Source organism: Polypterus senegalus, chromosome 3 (assembly GCF_016835505.1).
Source record: "Polypterus senegalus isolate Bchr_013 chromosome 3, ASM1683550v1, whole genome shotgun sequence".
Classification (NCBI taxonomy): Eukaryota; Metazoa; Chordata; class Cladistia; order Polypteriformes; family Polypteridae; genus Polypterus; species Polypterus senegalus.
In genome coordinates, this window is record NC_053156.1 from 201,739,436 (window position 1) to 201,759,330 (window position 19,895).

General features: G+C 37.6%; 1 protein-coding gene across 1 annotated transcript in view; it reads right to left on the minus strand.

Annotated features, from left to right (window-relative positions):
- Positions 1-19,895, minus strand: part of mfsd2b (major facilitator superfamily domain containing 2B) — a 105,355-nt gene that overhangs the window by 25,710 nt on the left and 59,750 nt on the right. The window contains exon 6 of the mRNA XM_039748367.1: positions 19,004-19,197. Coding sequence (XP_039604301.1) covers positions 19,004-19,197 — 194 coding nt within the window. The remainder of the gene's footprint in view (positions 1-19,003; positions 19,198-19,895) is intronic.

Genomic DNA, 19,895 nt, shown 5'->3' on the forward strand with positions numbered 1-19,895 from the left:
GTTGTCCAAAAGACGACCATTGACACCTTGCACAAGGAGGGCAAGACACAAAAGGTCATTGCTAAAGAGGCTGGCTGTTCACAGAGCTCTGTGTCCAAGCACATTAATAGAGAGGCGAAGGAAGGACAAGATGTGGTAGAAAAAAGTGTACAAGCAATAGGGATAACCGCACCCTGCAGAGGATTGTGAAATAAAACCCATTCAAAACTGTGGGGGAAATTCACAAAGAGTGGACTGCAGCTGGAGTCAGTGCTTCAAGAACCACCACACACAGACGTATGCAAGACATGGGTTTCAGCTGTCGCATTCCTTGTGTCAAGCCATTCTTGAACAAGAGAGAGCGTCAGAAGCGTCTCGCCTGGGCTAAAGACAAAACTGCTGCTGAGTGGTCCAAAGTTATGTTCTCTGATGGAAGTAAATTTTGCATTTCCTTTGGAAATCAAGGTCCCAGAGTCTGGAGGAAGAGAGGAGAGGCACAGAATCCACATTGCTTGAGGTCCAGGGTAAAGTTTCCACAGTCAGTGATGGTTTGGGGTGCCATGTCATCTGCTGGTGTTGGTCCATTGTGTTTTCTGAGGTCCAAGGTCAACGCAGCCGTCTACCAGGAAGTTTTAGAGCACTTCATGCTTCCTGCTGCTGACAAACTTTATGGAGATGCAGATTTCATTTTCCAACAGGACCTGGCACCTGCACAAAGTGTCAAAACTACCAGTACCTGGTTTAAGGACCATGGTATCCCTGTTCTTGATTGGCCAGCAAACTCGCCTGACCTTAACCCCATAGAAAATCTATGGGGTATTGTGAAGAGGAAGATGCAATATGCCAGACCCAACAATTCAGAAGAGCTGAAGGCCACTATCAGAGCAACATGGGCTCTCATAACACCTGAGCAGTGCCACAGACTGATCAACTCCATGCCACTCTACATTGCTGCAGTAATCCAGGCCAAAGGAGCCCCAACTAAATACTGAGTGCTGTACATGCTCATACTTTTCATGTTCATGCCTTTCAGTTGACTAACATTTCTAAAAATCCTTTTTTTGCATTGGTCTTAATTGATATTCTAATTTTCCGAGATACTGAATTTGGGACTTTCATTAGTTGTCAGTTATAATCATCAAAATGAAAAGAAATAAACATTTGAAATACATCAGTCTGTGTGTAATCAATGAATCTAATACACAAGTTTCACTTTTTGAATGGAATTACTGAAATAAATCAACTTTGTCATGATATTCTAATTTTATGACCGGCACCTGTAAATATAGTAGGACAGGAAACTGGATTTTCCACTGCTGTAGTGATGCAATGTTTTAGTACACATCCTTCGTGTGATATGTTTTGAGACAGTCACTAGAGCACAGCCCAATGTTGCAATCGGGACAGTAGATTTCTGCTTTTTGGCAAACTTTTCTTTTAACATATTCCTGTTGCTTGAGCATGAGAGGTTAGAATGTCAACACCTTATCCACATGATGGATGCCATCCATTGTTTTAGTGCAGGTTATCACATCACAAGGCTTTCCCCGACACGAACAAAGACAGTTGCTGCATTGTGAACAGTGCTTAGAAGACTAATGTCTTATTTGTCCTTTCACTTGTTCACAATTATTTTGCCTCTTTGCCATGTAGATACTGCACCCCGCTGCAGTCACCAGGGGCCTCATGTATAAACGGTGTGTACGCACAGAAATGTTGCGTAAGAACTTTTCCACGTTCGAATCGCGATGTATAAAACCTACACTTGGCGTAAAGCCACACACTTTTCCATGGTACCTCATACCTTGTCGTACGCAAGTTCTCCGCTCGGTTTTGCAGACTGGCGGCACCCAGCGTGAAAGCAGTGCTACTGTTCCTGTGTGGTTACTCTTTATTTTAATGACGCGGCTTTATAAATACACTGAAACTAACCGCATATTGTTTATTAGTGTAATGCATCTGATTGTAATTAACTTCTAACAATATAATGATCCAGGGAATAGCCATAGTATTCCAAATACCATAACTGCTTAGCGTTGTTACTCTCATTGCACCTTCTTTTTCTTCTTCTTCTTTCAGCTGCTCCCGTTAGGAGTTGCCACAGCGGATCATCTTTTTCCATATTACTCTCATTGCACCACTTGGAGTATTTATATCACTGTATCTGAGTGTGAATCACAGCAGCAGCTGATCGGAAAGAGAATTACTGTATTGGTATTACAGCATCAAGCCCACTCTGTCAAAGCCACAGCAAAACATTTCAAAGCCTTTCCTATACGGACCTCACGGTTCAGAAACAGTTTAATCCCAAGAACTTTAAACGCACTTAATCAATTGCTCCTTGTAGAACTGTTTATACTTATAAGTACAATTACCCCACTGTAATCTTGCACTACAGCTATAATATTGCACAACCTGTGCCACTTTATAAAGCACGTATTTACATATGATGACGATATCATTTGTAAGATGAAATGCAGCAAAATGTTTATTATATTATACAGATAAAACTTTAACTTCATTTAAATAATCTGTATTGTTAATAATTAAACATGTGAGGACATGGTGCCGCATCGCTAGCAAGTTCATGTATTATTCCTTATTTGCACTGTATATTTGCTGAGACTGGCGTGACACTGGAAGGATAGATGGATAGAATAATTAAACACGTACTATGAAGATATTTCAATGTTCCTTAAAAGTTTTGAAGAATCGTCATTGTAAGCTTACAGATGGCTTAACGTCTATTACAGAGCCGATTGTGTGACGATTAGGTATTTGGGGAAAGAAAAGTAAGGACAGGAATTGGAGGTTAGTACATTTGAAAGAGACAGTACTGCTACAATAAAGTATTTCATCGAAGGTCGCGCATGGCGTAGCAAAATCTTGTATGAGACATGAACAATCACTGCACCATTGTGTCCTTAATAACATGCTTTCATTCCAATCATCATGAAAATGATATCACGTATACATCTCAGTATTTTAATTATTCAGAAAGCTGTAATATCACGAATGTAATGGATTCTGTGTCTTGTCGGAGAAAGAGAAAGCCTGTTTAAAAAGCACATAGTGATTCACACACAGAGCACATAGAATATCAAATACAAAACAAAGCATTTAACGTGCTACTTTAGTTACGATGGGATTTGAGAAACTAGTAAATTAAATGAATTTAAGATGAAGTTTATGACGTTCTACTTTAATGACAAAATAAACTACGTGATTAAAGTGGATATTTCGAGATTGAAGTTAACATTTCGTGCTTTTTTCATACTCTGTGCCTTTTTTTTCACACTGTACCCTAATAGGCTTCCATATGACATTCAGACGGTGGGCCACGTCTCACCTTTTCATGGCGACTTTGATATCTGACAACTTCTTTTTTTATGTCGGGCACTGTGTGACATTGTGAACTTGAGCTTGTTTCTCCCGACACGCTATGTCACTCGATCACCTTCCTTTTCTTGTTTATTCCACTGTATAAACCAACAAATAGCACGTTTTTCTTTGCCTCCACTTGGTATTCGCTGAAATTCTTCTATTTTCCCTCTTGCTTTTCCCATTGCCTTTTCACAGAAAACAGAGCTTAAGGTCTATTTATATTGATTTGCATATTCAAAGTGGCGTAATTCTGGGAGGAGACGGGGCAGGACAGAAGGCACGTACACGTGGGATTTATGTAGTGGAAGAACGCGGAAGTTGGAGTACGCATAGATTCCTGCATCTGGAATTTTCTGTGCGTAAGCACATTTCGGCTTTTGTGCTTACGTCATGTTATAGTGCAAATTCTACGCACGGCTTTATGCATAAGGCACCAGGTGTACCCAGTCAGTTTAGTTGTACAGTACCATATCCATCAGTTTCACTGTGTCAACATCTGATGACCAGTTCACATTTTCATCACTATTGCTTGATTCAGTTTCAGTTTACTCTAAATTTGGCTTTACTGCCTCTCAGATACATGTTATTATGTATTTTGGTTAAAGGCTCCACCCCACTCATGAATATTGATGAGTTAACATTAGCATAGAAATATTCATGATATGTTTGCAGCATGATGCTAATTTGCCTACTAGATGGCAGCAGATGACTGTCCTGAGCTTAACTGTTTTTACATAGAATTTTGGGCATAAGAGGGGATAACTTCAAGGAGGTTAAGGATACTTTCTTTAAAGATAAAGATGTTGATGAGAATGAGTCCCTTTAAGCCTGGCTACATAGCTGCTTACAATGCAGACATCTTTTCTGGGTGATGGACATCTTCTCTTTCCGTGCAGCAATGAGTCTCAAACGTTTATGCCTTTCTCCCAAGTACATAATTTATCAATAGTCATAAGACTACCACTGCCATGTTTATATTACAAAATTGTTTTTTTTTTCCCAGGCTGATGCCTATGCTAATGTTACTTAGGACTTACCCCAGGATAATAAATAAGGTTATTTTTTTCGTGTTTCAAAAATATATATAGTGATTTGTCTTTAAGACCTCTCTAAAAGTTTAAATCAAAAATATTTCATGTTTAAATCTATGCCCAGACAAGTATCATTTAGACGATGCAACATATCAAGTGAAGATTCACAAGAGCTTGTTTTAATACTTGTTTATGCAGATCAATATGGTTTGTTTAAAAGGCAATAGTTTAGTTTGTCTGGATTGTGACTGGCTAATCAGTCTTAGTTTTTATTTCTATTTGTATTCACAGTTCAATTGTGTTGTTTAAACATTTATTGAAGAAATCCTCATTATAGCTTGTTCTTATCACCATGCACATACAGTCCCATAGTTCTTTATAAAATATGTGAAATGTGCATATTTTTGAAATTGTGATTATTTGGAACACATTATGTGTTGGCCAGGTATTTTATTTATAATTTTTGAATTATTATCACTGCAATATGTTAATATTTTATTATGTTAATTTTATGACATCATCATGTAGCATTTCGTGTTGAAGTGTCTCACATACTGTTGCTGGTCACGAGGTTCACGACTCACTGTATGACTTCATTGCCCTGCCACTATATTCAGTAGTGGCACTGGCATGTATCCACTCATGTCCAAAGTTTACAGTGACAAAGAGATGGATAGGAGGTAGTCAGGTTTATATAGCACCTTTGTAGACCCACTTCAACCACCGCCAATGTGCAGCATCTGGATGATGCGATGGCAGACATTTTTGCACCAGCATGCTCACCACACCTTCGCTCTTAATTGGTATAGGGGTAAGAGATTTACAAATCATTCTGCTTCATAATAATAATAATACGTTATATTTATATAACACCTTTCCCATAGTCAAGGTGCTTCAAAGAGTCTCAGAAAGAACAGTATAAATAACACTGGACACAAATAATATCGACATAGAATACTAAGAACTGATACATACAGGATATACAAAGCATTACACAGAATAAAAGACAATAAAACAGAGTAAATTACTAAATTCAATGCTAGAAGAAAAGGCTGAACAAATAACATAATTAGTGATATAATGCATGCACATATCATCCTGCGCATCTGTACGAAGAGGTAAACTGAAAGAAGAGGCAGAATGTCAGGTTAAGTTAAAAGCCTTCCTGAACAGATGAATTTTAAGTTGTGTTTTTTTAAAAAATGAACGGAGTCAACTCATCTAATTTAATTTTGGGAGGTCATTCCAAAGTCTGGGCGCTATACAGCTGAAGGCACTGCTGTCACCAATAGAGTGCAGGTTAGTGGGGGACACAACAAGATTGCCAGAGTCAGAGGACCTTAATGGGCAAACAGGAGCATAGCACTGGAGAAGCCCACTGATGTAGCCTGGTGCAAGGCCATTTAAAGCTTTGACTTTCTATTGTAAAAAAAAATCTTGGAAGGAGACATGATTGTCTCAGAGACACTTTCACGTACAACGAGACGAGTCTTTGTGCCAAGCAATGTAACCACTCCTGGGGCCGGAAGCCCTGTGAGACAAGAGCTTATGCAAAGGGATTTGTGTGGTTATGTCAGACACATTTCTTGTAGAGAGAAAGAAACGATATTCACTCACAGGCAGTTATACGTTGCATTATCATGATGTAATTCCAAACACGGAATCAAAACGTGTTTCAATGCAATATTGATGAAAAGGTAAAAGCGAAAAGAAATCGAATATATGGACATAGGTGAAATGACAGTAGTGTGCCATGCGAGATGCAGATCACACGACACGGCAGCAGCAGCAAGCCAGCAGCTGATCATGCAAAGAGGAGGTAAAAAAAAAAAAACTGTATGTTTTTCCCATTGAGGGGGTGTTGGAGGAGCGACCGCATCTCCTTGGGGTGCGTTCAGTCCCCCTCTTCACAACACGAGTGGGGGGGAGAGGCATTGTGTGAGTGGATGGTGAGCAAAGTGAGCAGGGGGGCAAAGCCCTCTAGTAGGTTAATAATAGAATTATATATTATAGTACTGCAAGACACGGAGCCAGTGAGGGTGAAGCAGGGTGGGTGTGATGCGCTCACTGTTGTGGGTCTGTGTAATGACTCTTGCAGCACGGTTTTGAATCAACTGGAGCTGTGATTACAGATTAGAAGGGGATAAGAAAGCTAATTATTGCTGGACATTTTCATTTTTACTTGAAAGCTTTTTAATAGGAATCTAGAATTATTTGTTGGTTTTCTGATCTCTGTTTAACAAACTTTGTGTATTTTGTGCTCTCAAATTCAACTGTCGTCTCTCTTTTACTAAAATAGTAACTAATCAGGTTGTTTGAGCTTATCCTTTCTCAAGTGATTATTACCATAAGCTACATGGGGGGCTCACAATATGACAAAACGTAAAATATTACAAAATGTTAATGCTGTTTGACGTAGAATTCTGTCCCACAACATTTTGGGTGACAGATTGTGTATGTCTTAGATAATAATTGTAATCCATTGCATTTCATTTTTTTCAAAAAGATAGCCTCATCATATCTTATAGACTCTGGATGGAACTGATGTGTCCTAAATTTGTAATTTGAAATAATAAAGTGTGACATTTTTTGACTTTCCCTTTGTTCATAAATAGTAATTGAAATAGAAACAGCACCCTGATGAACGGAATTCCTCATCTGCAGGGCTCTGCATAGCCATAAAAGGCTTCCTAGCCTTCAATAAGCATTTGCTTACAGTTTCCTGGGCAAATGTATTAGTATAAATCCATATTTATTTGGGCCATTATTTAATATATAATACAAAACATATATCTACAATATACTTTACTACCACTACTTGGTACATCATGACTTGTGCCTCCAAAAATTTCAACAGTACTGCCTGATTTAATTAATTCTCCATAAACACCATTTTCTTACACTCATTTAAATGGAATCTGATCTATCCAACCATCTTCTTTATCCAGGGCACAACAGACAAAATACCACACTCACAATGAGAGGTGCAGATTTATGTATTTTCATACCCTGCTGTCTGTTGCCTATGATGTCAACACAAATCCTCTTTATGTGTAAACAACTAACCATACAAATTAACACAGAATGCATGGACACGATCCAAGTTTGTAATATTTGGCTAATAAAGACATTTATTTGTGTTAGAGTAATTGTATTGTGACCTTTGATTAATAGCCTAATATAATTCCATTCCCAGATTGGTTAGCCGACTGAAAAAATCCTGTTTGCACTCCATGTGGGTGAGTTATTACTTGGATCACTTCTGTCTTTCACTTGACGCAGCCTTCATACTGATTGTATGTGATGAATTCTTGTGTTCAATGCGTGATTAGTACAGTCTGTAGTATTTAATTAATATAATAATTGGTGCAGTCTTACATTCAGCCCTCATTACTTGCTGAGGTGTTCACTGTTTTTAATGCCATTATCAACTGAGTTCATTTTTGTATCGGTGGCCTTAATGTTGGTCATATGCCCAACTTGAGATTTGGGTTTTGTTACTGGTCTGCTTCAAAAGGTGTCTTAAGTTTTAAGTGCCACTGGGACATTTAATTGCACTGTTCATGGTAGTCTCTATACATAATCACGGTGTAGGAAATTATGCTAGTTTCCTGCTTTTTAACTTTAATAGTGCCTCTTTACATTCCCTTTTTCATTTATTCTCCTCTACTTACTGTTTGGAAAGAAGGCAAAAATAACTTATTTTCTTCTTATTTGTTATTGCAGGAACTGTAAACAAACTCATTATAATGAGCAGCCATGTCATGTAAGTTTCACCAAAATCAGACAAAAGTCTAAATCCGATGCTTTTAATTTGACACTTACTTGCTATAGATTATATGCTGTAGTCTGTGATAACAGAGTGCTAGGAAGTGTTGGTGCCTTTAATTCCTTTAGATCACTACTTTCAGAAAACTAAAGGCTGTCACCCAGCACCTCCTTTTTATAAAGCGTGGATAACTGGGCACTGGATCAAAAACTACATTGTACCTCGTCTGGGAGAACCTATCCAAAAAACATGATATTCTAGATGCCTGATGTTAAGTAGTCCAAAAAAAGTTTTACTTACTAGCTGTCATTCTGTTATAAAGCAAAACAAATTTTAAAATCATTTTAATGTAAATTAACATTTTTGTAAAAAAAAAAAAAAGATTTTTTTCATTATGTAAAAATATCCCTGCTTAAATGCAATATAAAAATATGAATTTTTTGGCTTCAGGGTCCACTTTAACATATTCTTAATAACTGATGCCCCATTATGGTGTTGATGGTACTCTAATTTATATTACAACATTCAGACATTTAGAACAATAACATCAAGTCGAGATTGGAAAGTTTTACTCTCCACTATGCATTTGGTAATGTATCTCATGTGTCTATGGTTGTTTGTGAGAAGAGAAGAAAAACCTTTTAACATTTGTGAAAAAGTTTCCACCCATGTCCCTGCATTCTTGTGGCAACATTTATTTTAAAGTAACAGCCTGGGTCCACTGTACTAATTCCTTTAATATTTTTAAACACTTCAAGTTAATCTCAATTTGCTTAAACTGAAAAGGTTCAGTTCCTTCAATCTCTCCTCACAGCTCAGGATCAGCCTATTCACTCATCTCCAGACTTTCTCTAGCTCAGATATGTTCATTTTTGTAACATAGAGACCAAAATGGAACACTGCTTCAGGAGAGGCCTCACTAGTATGATATAACTTCGTTGACTTTGTGATATAACCAAACAACCTATTAGCCTGCTTAAAGGCTTCTCTGCACTGTCTGACAAAGAATAGAAATTTAATATCAACATGGTATTTTTTACAATAATACCAATAGAAGAAAGTGTAATAGAAAATAAAATAGAGAACAAAAGTTGAATTATATAGTATATAGTCTTAGAAAGGCTTACTGAAAACCAGCAATGTCAAGGGTGGATGTTGTCCTGGAGGAATTTTTGATTCAGCACTCAGCATGGTGCATATTTTACATTATTTTACAGCCAGATGTCTCTGACATTACCTCCTGTTTTGTTTTTTTTTTATTTCAACCCTTGGGTGAACCATATTTATGCCAAAATCACGTGGGATTCTAGGACATGTGGTATTTATACACGTTTCTGGCAAGCTATCCTGGTGATTGATGTCTGTGCCAAAAACCTCTAATCCTTTGCCTATCTGTACAACCTGTTACTGTCTCCATTCTTTTTACCATTAAGTTTCAACTAACTAACTATTTTAGACTAAAAGCACAATGCAGAACGTATGTACAAATGTATTTGGTCATAAATTATTAGTACTAAAGAGAGAATGCTTTCAATGTAAATTGCCCCTGTACATTAGTTAGTTAAATTGTCTTAAGGGTCCTGTAAATTCCTTTGTAATAAAGTTCATCATGGTTCATTTGAGCCAAATTAACAATATAATATAAGCTGTCTGAAGTGATGATCTTATTCTCCAGGACAACCTACTAACCTAAATCACATTGTAGCGGTGCTACATGATTAACGTTGTCTTAAATGTATTCTGTGCTGAGTCATGTCTTTCGTAGTGTTTTCCTGTTTACATGGTCTGTGTAAATATTGTCCCCTGGAAACAATGTGGGGAAGGATAATGCCATAGAACCGTAGTCCCAATGATAGTTTGTGCTGTCAATCCCATTATTTGCATCCGGGTTATTTACTATTTAAACAGGAGGATGAAAAGAAGGAAAAATCCCACCTATTACACTGACACTTCATCGCAGAACTAAGGGAGAGCATCGATCAAACCACCTACACCTTCCCCTGCTTGTCGCTTTCAACATTTCAACGTTCTTGATTACGCTGAGACGCTGAAGAACGGTGAGACTGTTTTTTTGTCATTTGGAAGAGGAGCAAGCCATCATTTTCATCAGTATATAATTGCCATAGGACACATTTCCAGCTGAACAAGGTTCACAATCACTACTCACTCTCCATCTAATCTTCCGGACTTTTATGTGCGTTTCATGTTTTCGTAGGTCTTATTTGTTTCATGTTCAGTGTGGGGTTAAGGGAGAGTTTGTGCTGTATATTATTTATTTATTTATTTATTTTTGCTGTACCTTTTTATATTCTGCTGGTCACTGTTGGGGTTGGGTGTGGTGTGGGAGCTTTGGAGGGAGTGAATTCTATATTGTTCTGTTGTTTTGCTTCTTATCACTATTAATATATACACACATTATTATTTTAGAAACTGTTTGCTTTGTGATTATTTAACTGTCAATTTTGGGGAAGTTTATTTGGATGAAGTATGGCTTATCGGGTCTAAAGTTCCTCAGCTTGCCAGGCCACGGGTCTTGGTGGTGTAGCTGCCGTTCTAGGTAAGTAGGTCGGCTGTTACAACATGCCTTTGTGATGTAGATTGAAACAAAATATGCCCACAGGAAAATCTAAACAGAAACATGGGGAGCACTTATAAACTCTACACAGACAGTGACTGGGGCCCTGGATTCAAATCCAGTCTTCTAGACCTTGGTAGTCTCATGGGACCGGACATGAAGGTCAAACAAGAATACACGTCTGGGGACAACCTGTTGAAAAGTTTATAGTGAATAGTAGAGAAATCCACCACTGCAAATGCTACTTCGATGAGAATTCTTAATAAAAACCTGCCCTCAGTTTCTCCAGGCAGTGCATTCTAAACCGCAGGGATTTCAGGGAGAAAGCAAAAGAAACTAAACAATGCTGAGAGAAAATAAAAAGCTAAAATTGCTGTTATCGGTTCAGGAGCTTAGTAGCACAAGGGTACAGAAGCTTAATGATTAATTTGTACATCGTAATGAGCACTGAAATAGTGGAGACAGACACACACACACAAAGAGACCACCGCAGCTACTTGGCATCATGCATTTCAGATGTGCCTCTGTCTGCAGCAATATTTTTCTGTCATTTTGACTATTTCAATACTATTTGGCATAACAACTGAAAATTGAGTTTAGATAAACATACTGTGTGTTAAAAGGCTAAAAGTTAACTTCCTGTAGTTACTCATTTAGACATGCAGTCAGAAGATGGATATTGTGTAATCCCGCCATGCTTTTACTGGTGTCATTAAGCAGATTGGTTGATTCTGATGTTTGGACTACTGAAATCTGCATCTTCTGTGGCTCTTTGTTATAAGCTCTCTTAACAACAGTCCTTTGGGCTGAGTGTGACACACCATTTACTTTTAATGCATATTTGGCACTTCATATCATAAATAGTTCTTTCAACTTTACATTGACTTCTACACTTTCATCATAAGTGAACAAAAGAGAGCACACAATGCGTCTGCGACAACATATCATTTATGCTAACCACTTGTTCATTGATGTCCGTGAATGCCAATGTGTAATCTAATATTACAGAATGTTTTTTTCACCTGATTCAAATTATGTTTATTTTTAAATTGTGCAAAGTGTTCTCTGCTCAAGTGACACACATTGATATTTAGAATTAAAGTCTTTTTAGGAGACTTTTCGCCTGTAGACAGCTTATCGTTAATCGAAGCTTGCTCTCTGTCAGACCAAGTAAACGAAAGCACTTCTGCTCATTGCAGATCAAAATCGCGGCCCTACTTTGAGCACCACCTTTATTAATGGCATACTCCGTGAGCTGCTTAATGTCCACACCCAGTTCTAAGTAAAATTCACTCATGATTGTCTCCAGACATGTAAATTATACATCTGGCTTCAGCAAGACTAGGACCATGGAGGCAGCAGTGGTATTCTCAGCACCATCTTGTTGCCCTGCTACAATAAGAACCAGCAGAACACCCAAGACATTTTGAAAAGTTAAGATAAAAGATGGGTAATTCCAGGTAACAGTACTTGTTTAAATCCTACTTAATTAGCTAAACATATGCACTATGGGTAAATTGTGTGAACCATTGTCTAGCAAGAAAGGATGGCGTATGCAGGAAACAAGTGTGACTTAATGAAGACTGTCATTTTTTAATGAGGGCATTAAACATAGAATAAGAATAACTAGCATTCAGTCCTCCTGACTCCATAACTGTATTCCCACTGAGAAAAATGCAGCCTCTTAACATGTAGGCCATTTTCTAATACATTGAAAGGGGTCAGTACAGCAAAATATGTTTCTGTTGACTTTATGAGAGATAGACTCTAGACATCAAGTCATGATTTGCAGCCCTGCCCCGCTTTAGGAAGTACTTGGGGAGGCCATTTGTTTCCATTGAAAACAAGTATCCTCTTCTGCGAGGAAACCTTGCCAGCAGCTCAGTGCCTTCCAAATGGATGTTCAGGGCATCTGGTAAGCTATTTTCAGACAGAGGCGAGGTCATGTTAGCGCATGTGGTTTTAGAGGAACTTCACTAAGCTGCTTATTCTGTATGCAGCATGCACTACACACAAGATGCAGTATAAGGCCTCACATAGAATGAAACCACAGACAAATGGCGCCTTGTGTGCTTTTCTGTAAAACAACATGGGCACCTAATGTATACAGGTTGTAAGCCAGTTGTTTATTACTCTGTTTGTTAGGTGCACTTCCCTAATAGTGAGCTGGCCCCTTATTTGGTCCTTTGAATTAAATAGGAGGTGTGTCTGGGTGCCAAAAGTGGGGCACATATCCAATATGTTCCATGATTATTGTGTAAAAATTTTAGGGGCCAATTGCTGCCACATGATGGGCGGACGTACGATGCATAACGTCCCCTTGATGACACTATTTACAAAGGCTGCAGCATCCAACTTTCTGAATGTGTGAGTATTTAATTAGTTTAAAACTTGTTTAAGAGTTAAGTTCATATGTACTTGTTTGACGTTAAGTTCTGGTTTGCACGTTAGGCTGGGTATTGTGGGTAGTATCCTTATTGACTTTGAACCCTGCCTACTACCAACAACATTTCTCTGTCACTTCCTGGTTTTTGTCTTTTTTTGCCTTAAAGTGTGCCATATTCCTAATGTCTTGTAAAGCACTTTGAGCTACACATCTTGTAGGAAAACATGCTATAAAAATAAATGTTTTTATTTTATCTGTATTTTAGGGCTCCTTTGTATTGTCTTTAGGAACCTGGGTGGTGCCTAATTCTGTTGCTCTTATAATGGATATTGCAATTATTTTATAACAGCTGTGCACTTTTCATTGTAGCAATAATAATTATTGAATAAAAAGTCAGTTCAGCATTCAATTATTCATGCATTAATAAGACAATGGTCTGACAATTGCCATGAACGTGGTATAAACGACAATGACCTAAAACGGACACCGTAGTGGTAACTTTTCCTGCTCTGCAATTTATCATGGCAGAATATTTTTCAGATTAGACTGTGATGGACCTGTGCAACACTTCACTCATTACATCATCTTCCATAGATGCTCCACCAGGCTTTTAACTGTGGAGAACACTGTATTAAACTGCATTTACTGTCATTCTCCTCAGACCATTTCAGGAATTCCCAAACTTTCTAGCACTGGACGTTATTTTGCTGATAATGTGTAAAGTTAGCAATGGTATCCATATATCCTGTGGCATTCAAATATGTCTAGAATAGCATCAAGAGATCCAATGTGAGCCATGAAAATGAACCTCACATCATTGGGGTTGTGCTGCCAAGAGGAAGTAGAGAGGAAAACAAAGGGCAGATACCACACAGTCAGTCCTAACTTCAAGTAAGTTAGAAGCGCTAATCAAGAAATGACATTAAATCAACACTAGCCAGAAATAGAAAACCAAAATAATGTTTCAGAAAAGATAGAGAGCATAGAGTTTTGTTTACATATCTGTAATCTCAGATTGTTTCAGGTTTGCCATTCAGCTAAGCTTCACACATCTGATGTCACATGTAGCAACATTGTAGTAGTGGTACCAAAATGGCAACGCCAAAAACAAAGTAGTGTCCCAAAAGATGTGATAATATTTGAAATATTAAGATCCTTCATATCAGAAAAGTAAAAAACATGAAAATGATTACACTGATGATAGACCGACAGATATGTAAGGCACTGTATCAGATAGATAGGTTAAACAGACACACAGGCAGACAGATAGATATATAAGGCACTATATTAGATAGACAGATATACTTTATTTGTATTTGAGATAAGAAATAAATATATAAATAAAAGCATAGTTATACCCATTAGATCACAATGCCTGCCAACATCCGCTGAGATGGATCCCTAGGCCCGTAGCACTTGCATTAATGCATATTTTGGTGATCCCATCAGCATGATTCTGCTGGGCCCCACTGTCTAATGCTGGTGGTTTCCCATTTAGCAGTTGTGGAAAAAAATGTGTTTTTAAGCCCATTGCAACTAAACCTTCTCACTGACGAGGTTGGAAATAACTTGAGTCCTTAACTCCTATACCTCATTAGTGACAAACTATGGCAAGTTTTATTTCCAATATAAATTACCAACTGTAGCCATTTTACGTCAACTAACAGTTTAGCAAAACTCAAAAACAGGCTTCTCTTCAAAATGTAGGCCACAAAGTGATATGCTAGCAAAGAGTATTTTATGATGATGATTAGGAATAAAAGGCCTAAAAGCTGAAAGAGAAGTGAGAGACGAAGAGTTTTTAAATGGTCAAAGGGACCTTTGAAAATGGATGTTTTTTATCTACAAATTCAGATGAGGAAGTGCTGTAAAAGATGACCTTTTAACCTATCAGGTCATCACCTCTGAGGACACGCCCCTAGCAACGCACACTGCTGTGCTAACATCGAGAGATACAAAACGACAGCAGCTGTAAATAACCAAAAAGGCGACAAAATGGCCCAAACATTATTTTAACAGTCAACGTAAGGTTTGTTTCAAGTAACTGATTGCTTAGCTATAAAGACCTATAAAACAATTGTAAGAACATCTGATTTGTGCAAATTACACAGGAATTTTCTGAAATGTACATTCCTAATGCAAAGATTACATGAGACCTAAAAACAAACTAAGCCTTACCCCAAAGTTGAGATGCAGGCTTTGTTGCATGAACAGGCTAAAATGAACCATATTTAAAACCTCAAAAGTATGAAGAGAACTGTAAAAGAAATTTAAAAAAAAATCCCTGGCCCCAAATATCAAACAGTATTCATCAATTTAATAATTAAAGAGATTATTTCATAAAACACAATAATAACAAAAGTTGTTCCAAAAGAGGCAGGCCAAAAGATTAACTAAACCACAACCACAAACCAATAATATGATCCAAAACCAGGGCATATGTCCATAAACCAAAGCAATCAGAAAAAGAGAAGTTGCAAAAATGAAACCCAAATTAAATATCCTCAACCTAACAAAGCCAGACAAGCGCCAACAGTGAAAACAAATGCCTCAGTGAAGGACTGCATTGACTCATTGCAAAGGCTGAGGTCTCTCTTTCAGTTGCAACATTAGGGGGCCCTGCCCCTTAAGTTCAACATGACATTTACGAGAAAAACAAAACAAAGAGGTAACAAATACATAATCAACAAAAGTATATTTGACAAACCTAAATTACTAAATAATACAAAAGTTAAAAAATAAAGAGAAAAAGACAGTAGAGCCAAGATGAAGTCCTGGTAATGCCATGACAATCAGTGTCCCTTTTCTCAATAATGTATTTCCAAGCAAAGAGCTCCATAGTTTTTTTTTTTTTGTGTGTAAAGATAAAAACTTCAGCAGCCTTGCTGATCCTCAAACCCTCCGCTATGCCAGCAGGTCTGACTGCCACAGCCATGTTGCATTCAAAGCCACTTAAATCTTAACTTATCCCTGCATTATTTATCACACACAATCCATTTCTCCCACTTACCTGTTTCTATAGGATGTTTGGTGCACTTATGATGGTGTTCTAGACTGCAAAGTGCATTCTAAAATATTTGTCTCATAATGATATTATTTCTTGTTTGGTTTGTTAGGACAAGTTAAACATTTTATTACTGTGATTTCAGATATGAAGCTGCCAACTCCACAGTATAGTTACAAGCCATGATGCTGTCTGTGAGTGCCACAATTAGATAACGCATCATTTTCTGTTTCTGTTTTCTACTACTTACTTCTTTATCAGTATTATGTATGTTTCTTTTCTTTTCAATCATTTTGGTATTTTGTTTTATTGGGTGGTGCAGTGGTAGTGCTAATGCCTTGCAATAAGGAGACCAGGATTTGCCACCTGGTCCTCCCCGCATGTAGTTTCCATGCTCTCCCCGTATCTGCGTGGGCTTCTATCCAAAGACATGCAGGTTTGATGGGTTGGTGTTGCTAATTTTACCCTGGCGTGTGTTTGACATGCAAAGGACTGGCGCCCTGTCCAGTGTTTGTCCCCTGCCTTGTGGCCTATGCCATCTGAGGTAGGCTCCAGCTCACCTGCAACCCTGGTCTGGATTAAGTGGATTAGAAAATGACATGACATGATTTTGTTTTATTTGATTATTTTTCTTAATTTCTTGTTACGCAATTTGAGCTACATATCTAGTATGGAAATGTGCTATAGAAATAAATGTTTTTATTTGAGGCTTCTTTGTATTATCTTAAGAACCCGCGTGGGGCCTTAATGTGCTGCTCTGAGAATGGATATTACAATAATTTTGTCACAATGGGGCTCTTTGAAATTGCAGTTACAATGATAAATTATTGAATAAAAGCATCCAGTTCTGCATACAATTATTTGGTTATGCAGAATATTTCGTTATTTATTTACAAAAAAAGAAATAAGTACATCATTGCTTGTACTTATATCTTCACACTATTAATGTTTCAAAATGCACATACAAAAGCGTGCCAGAGACACAATAACCTGAATATCGAATATAAGTGGCGCCCGGACAAGCTGTTTACATAGAAGTTAAAAGTAAAGAATGTCACGGTCAGTGTTTCCACTGCAACAAGAAGGTCTTTCTTTGGAAGTAAAAAATCTGACAGACAAATGTTATGAGCTTGTTCCTCCAAAGTAAACAGTCTGGAATGACAGCTCGACTTTAGTGCTTGAATAATAATAAAAAATAGAAAAGCAGCATCCTGCCTTCCCTCCTCATGTAGCTAATCTTAGTGAGGGTCTCACTGGGACTGTAGCTCCAGGAGTAAGGCAGGAACCCACCCAGAGGAAATGGGATATTTCAGAGTAATATGTCTGTGACCAGTTTGTTTTTGTATTTTTAGATTATGTGCAAAAAAAAGCATGTATTATTATTATTGTACATTTGAAGAAAATTACATATTGTGTGTTTTCAATCTTTAGTATATGCTAAACAGTTTCAATCTGGAAAATTGAAGTTTAGAAAATTGTAGATATTATGTTTTTTTCTTTAATATACAGTGGATTTTGAAAATATTTAGATACCTTCATGTTCTGCACACTTTATTATGTGGAATTAATTATTAATGTATAAATTTTAACTTGATATGTTTATCATGTTGCTCATCAATTTACACTCAATAACTCTTGATGACAATGCAAAGGCATGCTTTCAGGACGGTTGGCAAATTTATTAAAAATCAAAATCTGAAATTTGTCATTGATGTAAGTATTTAGACCCTTAGCTGTGGCAGTCCAAAGTGTGATCAGGCACATCCTGTTTGCTTTAATTATCTTTGAGATGAGTCTAGAACTTCATTGGACTCCACCTCTAGCAAATGAAATCAATTGGACACAATTTAGAAAGCCATGCACCTGTGTACCAAAGGCACCACAATTCACATTGCATGTCAGGGCCAAAACATACAAGAAGTCACAAGAACTCTTTGTAGGCCTCCGCCATCAAATTGTGGTTAGGCAGAAATCAGGGCAAGGGTATATACTACCACTTCTAAAGCTTTGAGTTCTTCCAGGAGCACAGTAGCATTGATAATTGTGAAATGGAAGAGTTTTGGAACTACCGGGACTTTTCCAAATGTTGAACATCTGGCCAAACTAAGTAAATGAGTAAGAAGGACATTGGTCAGGAAGATGACCAAGAACCCAGTGGCCAATCTCACAGAGTCTTCTGCTGAGATAGGAGAACCTGATGGAAAGATGACCATCTCAGCAGCACTCCATCAATCAGGTGTTTATGGTAGAGTAGTTTGACAGATGCCACTCTTAGGTAAAACAGTGTTTCTCAACCTTTAAGTATTTGCGACCCGAGTTTTCATAACAGTTTTAATCGTGCCCGCCTAACATTTTTTTGAAATGTAGATGCATATTTTATTATACTTACTTAACTTTTATCGACATTTATCTAACCCTATATTTATTGTTCTAGTATCAGAATGTAGTTTAAGTTAATTTGTTTTGGTTTCAACAGATGTTTTTTTTCATATTTTTGATTGTTGTTTTCTTTTTTTCACATCTTCGCGCCCCTCTTTTTGTTACTTCATGCCCCCCTACAGAGGTATAAGTCAGAATTGAGGGAAGGATGAATGCAGCCCAATACAGAGAAGTCTTTGAATAACACCTGCTCCAGAATGCATGCAACCTCAGACCAGGGTGATGGTTCACCTTTTAGCATGAGAAGGACCCAAAATATACAGCCAAGACTATGCTGGAGTTGCTGTAGGACAAGTCTCTGACTGTCCTTGAGACCAAAGGCCAGACATAAACCCCACAGAAACATGACAATTACAAATGTCAACAAAGACAGTTAACTCCTAGATTATGTTTTATTGTCACTCTAATAAATAAAGTTTAGCCATGTAGCACCTACTGCTTGTCGGAGGAAATCGTGGGTCATTGTTGAACTAGGGGTGCTATTTGAGCTCTCCGAGTCTTCAGTAGCATTGGCAGAGGCATCAATAGATGTGTTGTAAAGTGGACAGTGCCTGGATGCATGGGCGCTGGCTACTATCTGTCCCTGGATGGCAGCTCCAATTAAAGTGCCAAGAACTTCCATGGTCATTCCTGAAAAAAAAAAATATATATCCGTAAAATATGACAATGTATTGAATAAGTATTTTACAGCTTTTCAAACAAGGTTAATTTTTGAGGGTCAGCAGCAGTCCCTCTTTTTAGTTCTTCAACCATAATTCACACACTTTCTGCCCAAAGCGACTATTCATATTTTCACAGTGTGCCCTTGTGTCCTCTTCCACTTGTAAATAATGTCCCTCATGTTGTAGTTATCAGGATGTACAGTGTGCTGTGCTTCCATTAATGTGTACAGTTGATAATTGAATAGCTTTGTGAATAAATTTATCATGCATTTTTTTTCTTTTCAGTAGCAGTTGCCATTGTGAATTGTTTTTTAAAGGAAATGTAATGTTAAAGTTTGAAGATTTATTTTATGCTTATGAAGCAAGCAGAGCTGCACTCCCCTATATAAAACTTTTAAAGCAGATATAAACCAGCTAGCATACATTACAAATCATATCTCCATAACCCCCCAAAATAGGACCAGATCTATGTTAAAATGACATTAAAATAAGACTTTATTTAGGAATCAATGGAAAATTTGAAAAAAAGAAAAAATACACAAGAGAGCAATACATGCTTAGTGGCTAGCGAGCTGATAACAGTGCCACTCTGGTGTGCCTGACGCGGACTATGCTGTCCAGCTCTTGCTTTCCTAGAGATGCTTGTTGATTGCCTGCCTTAATAAC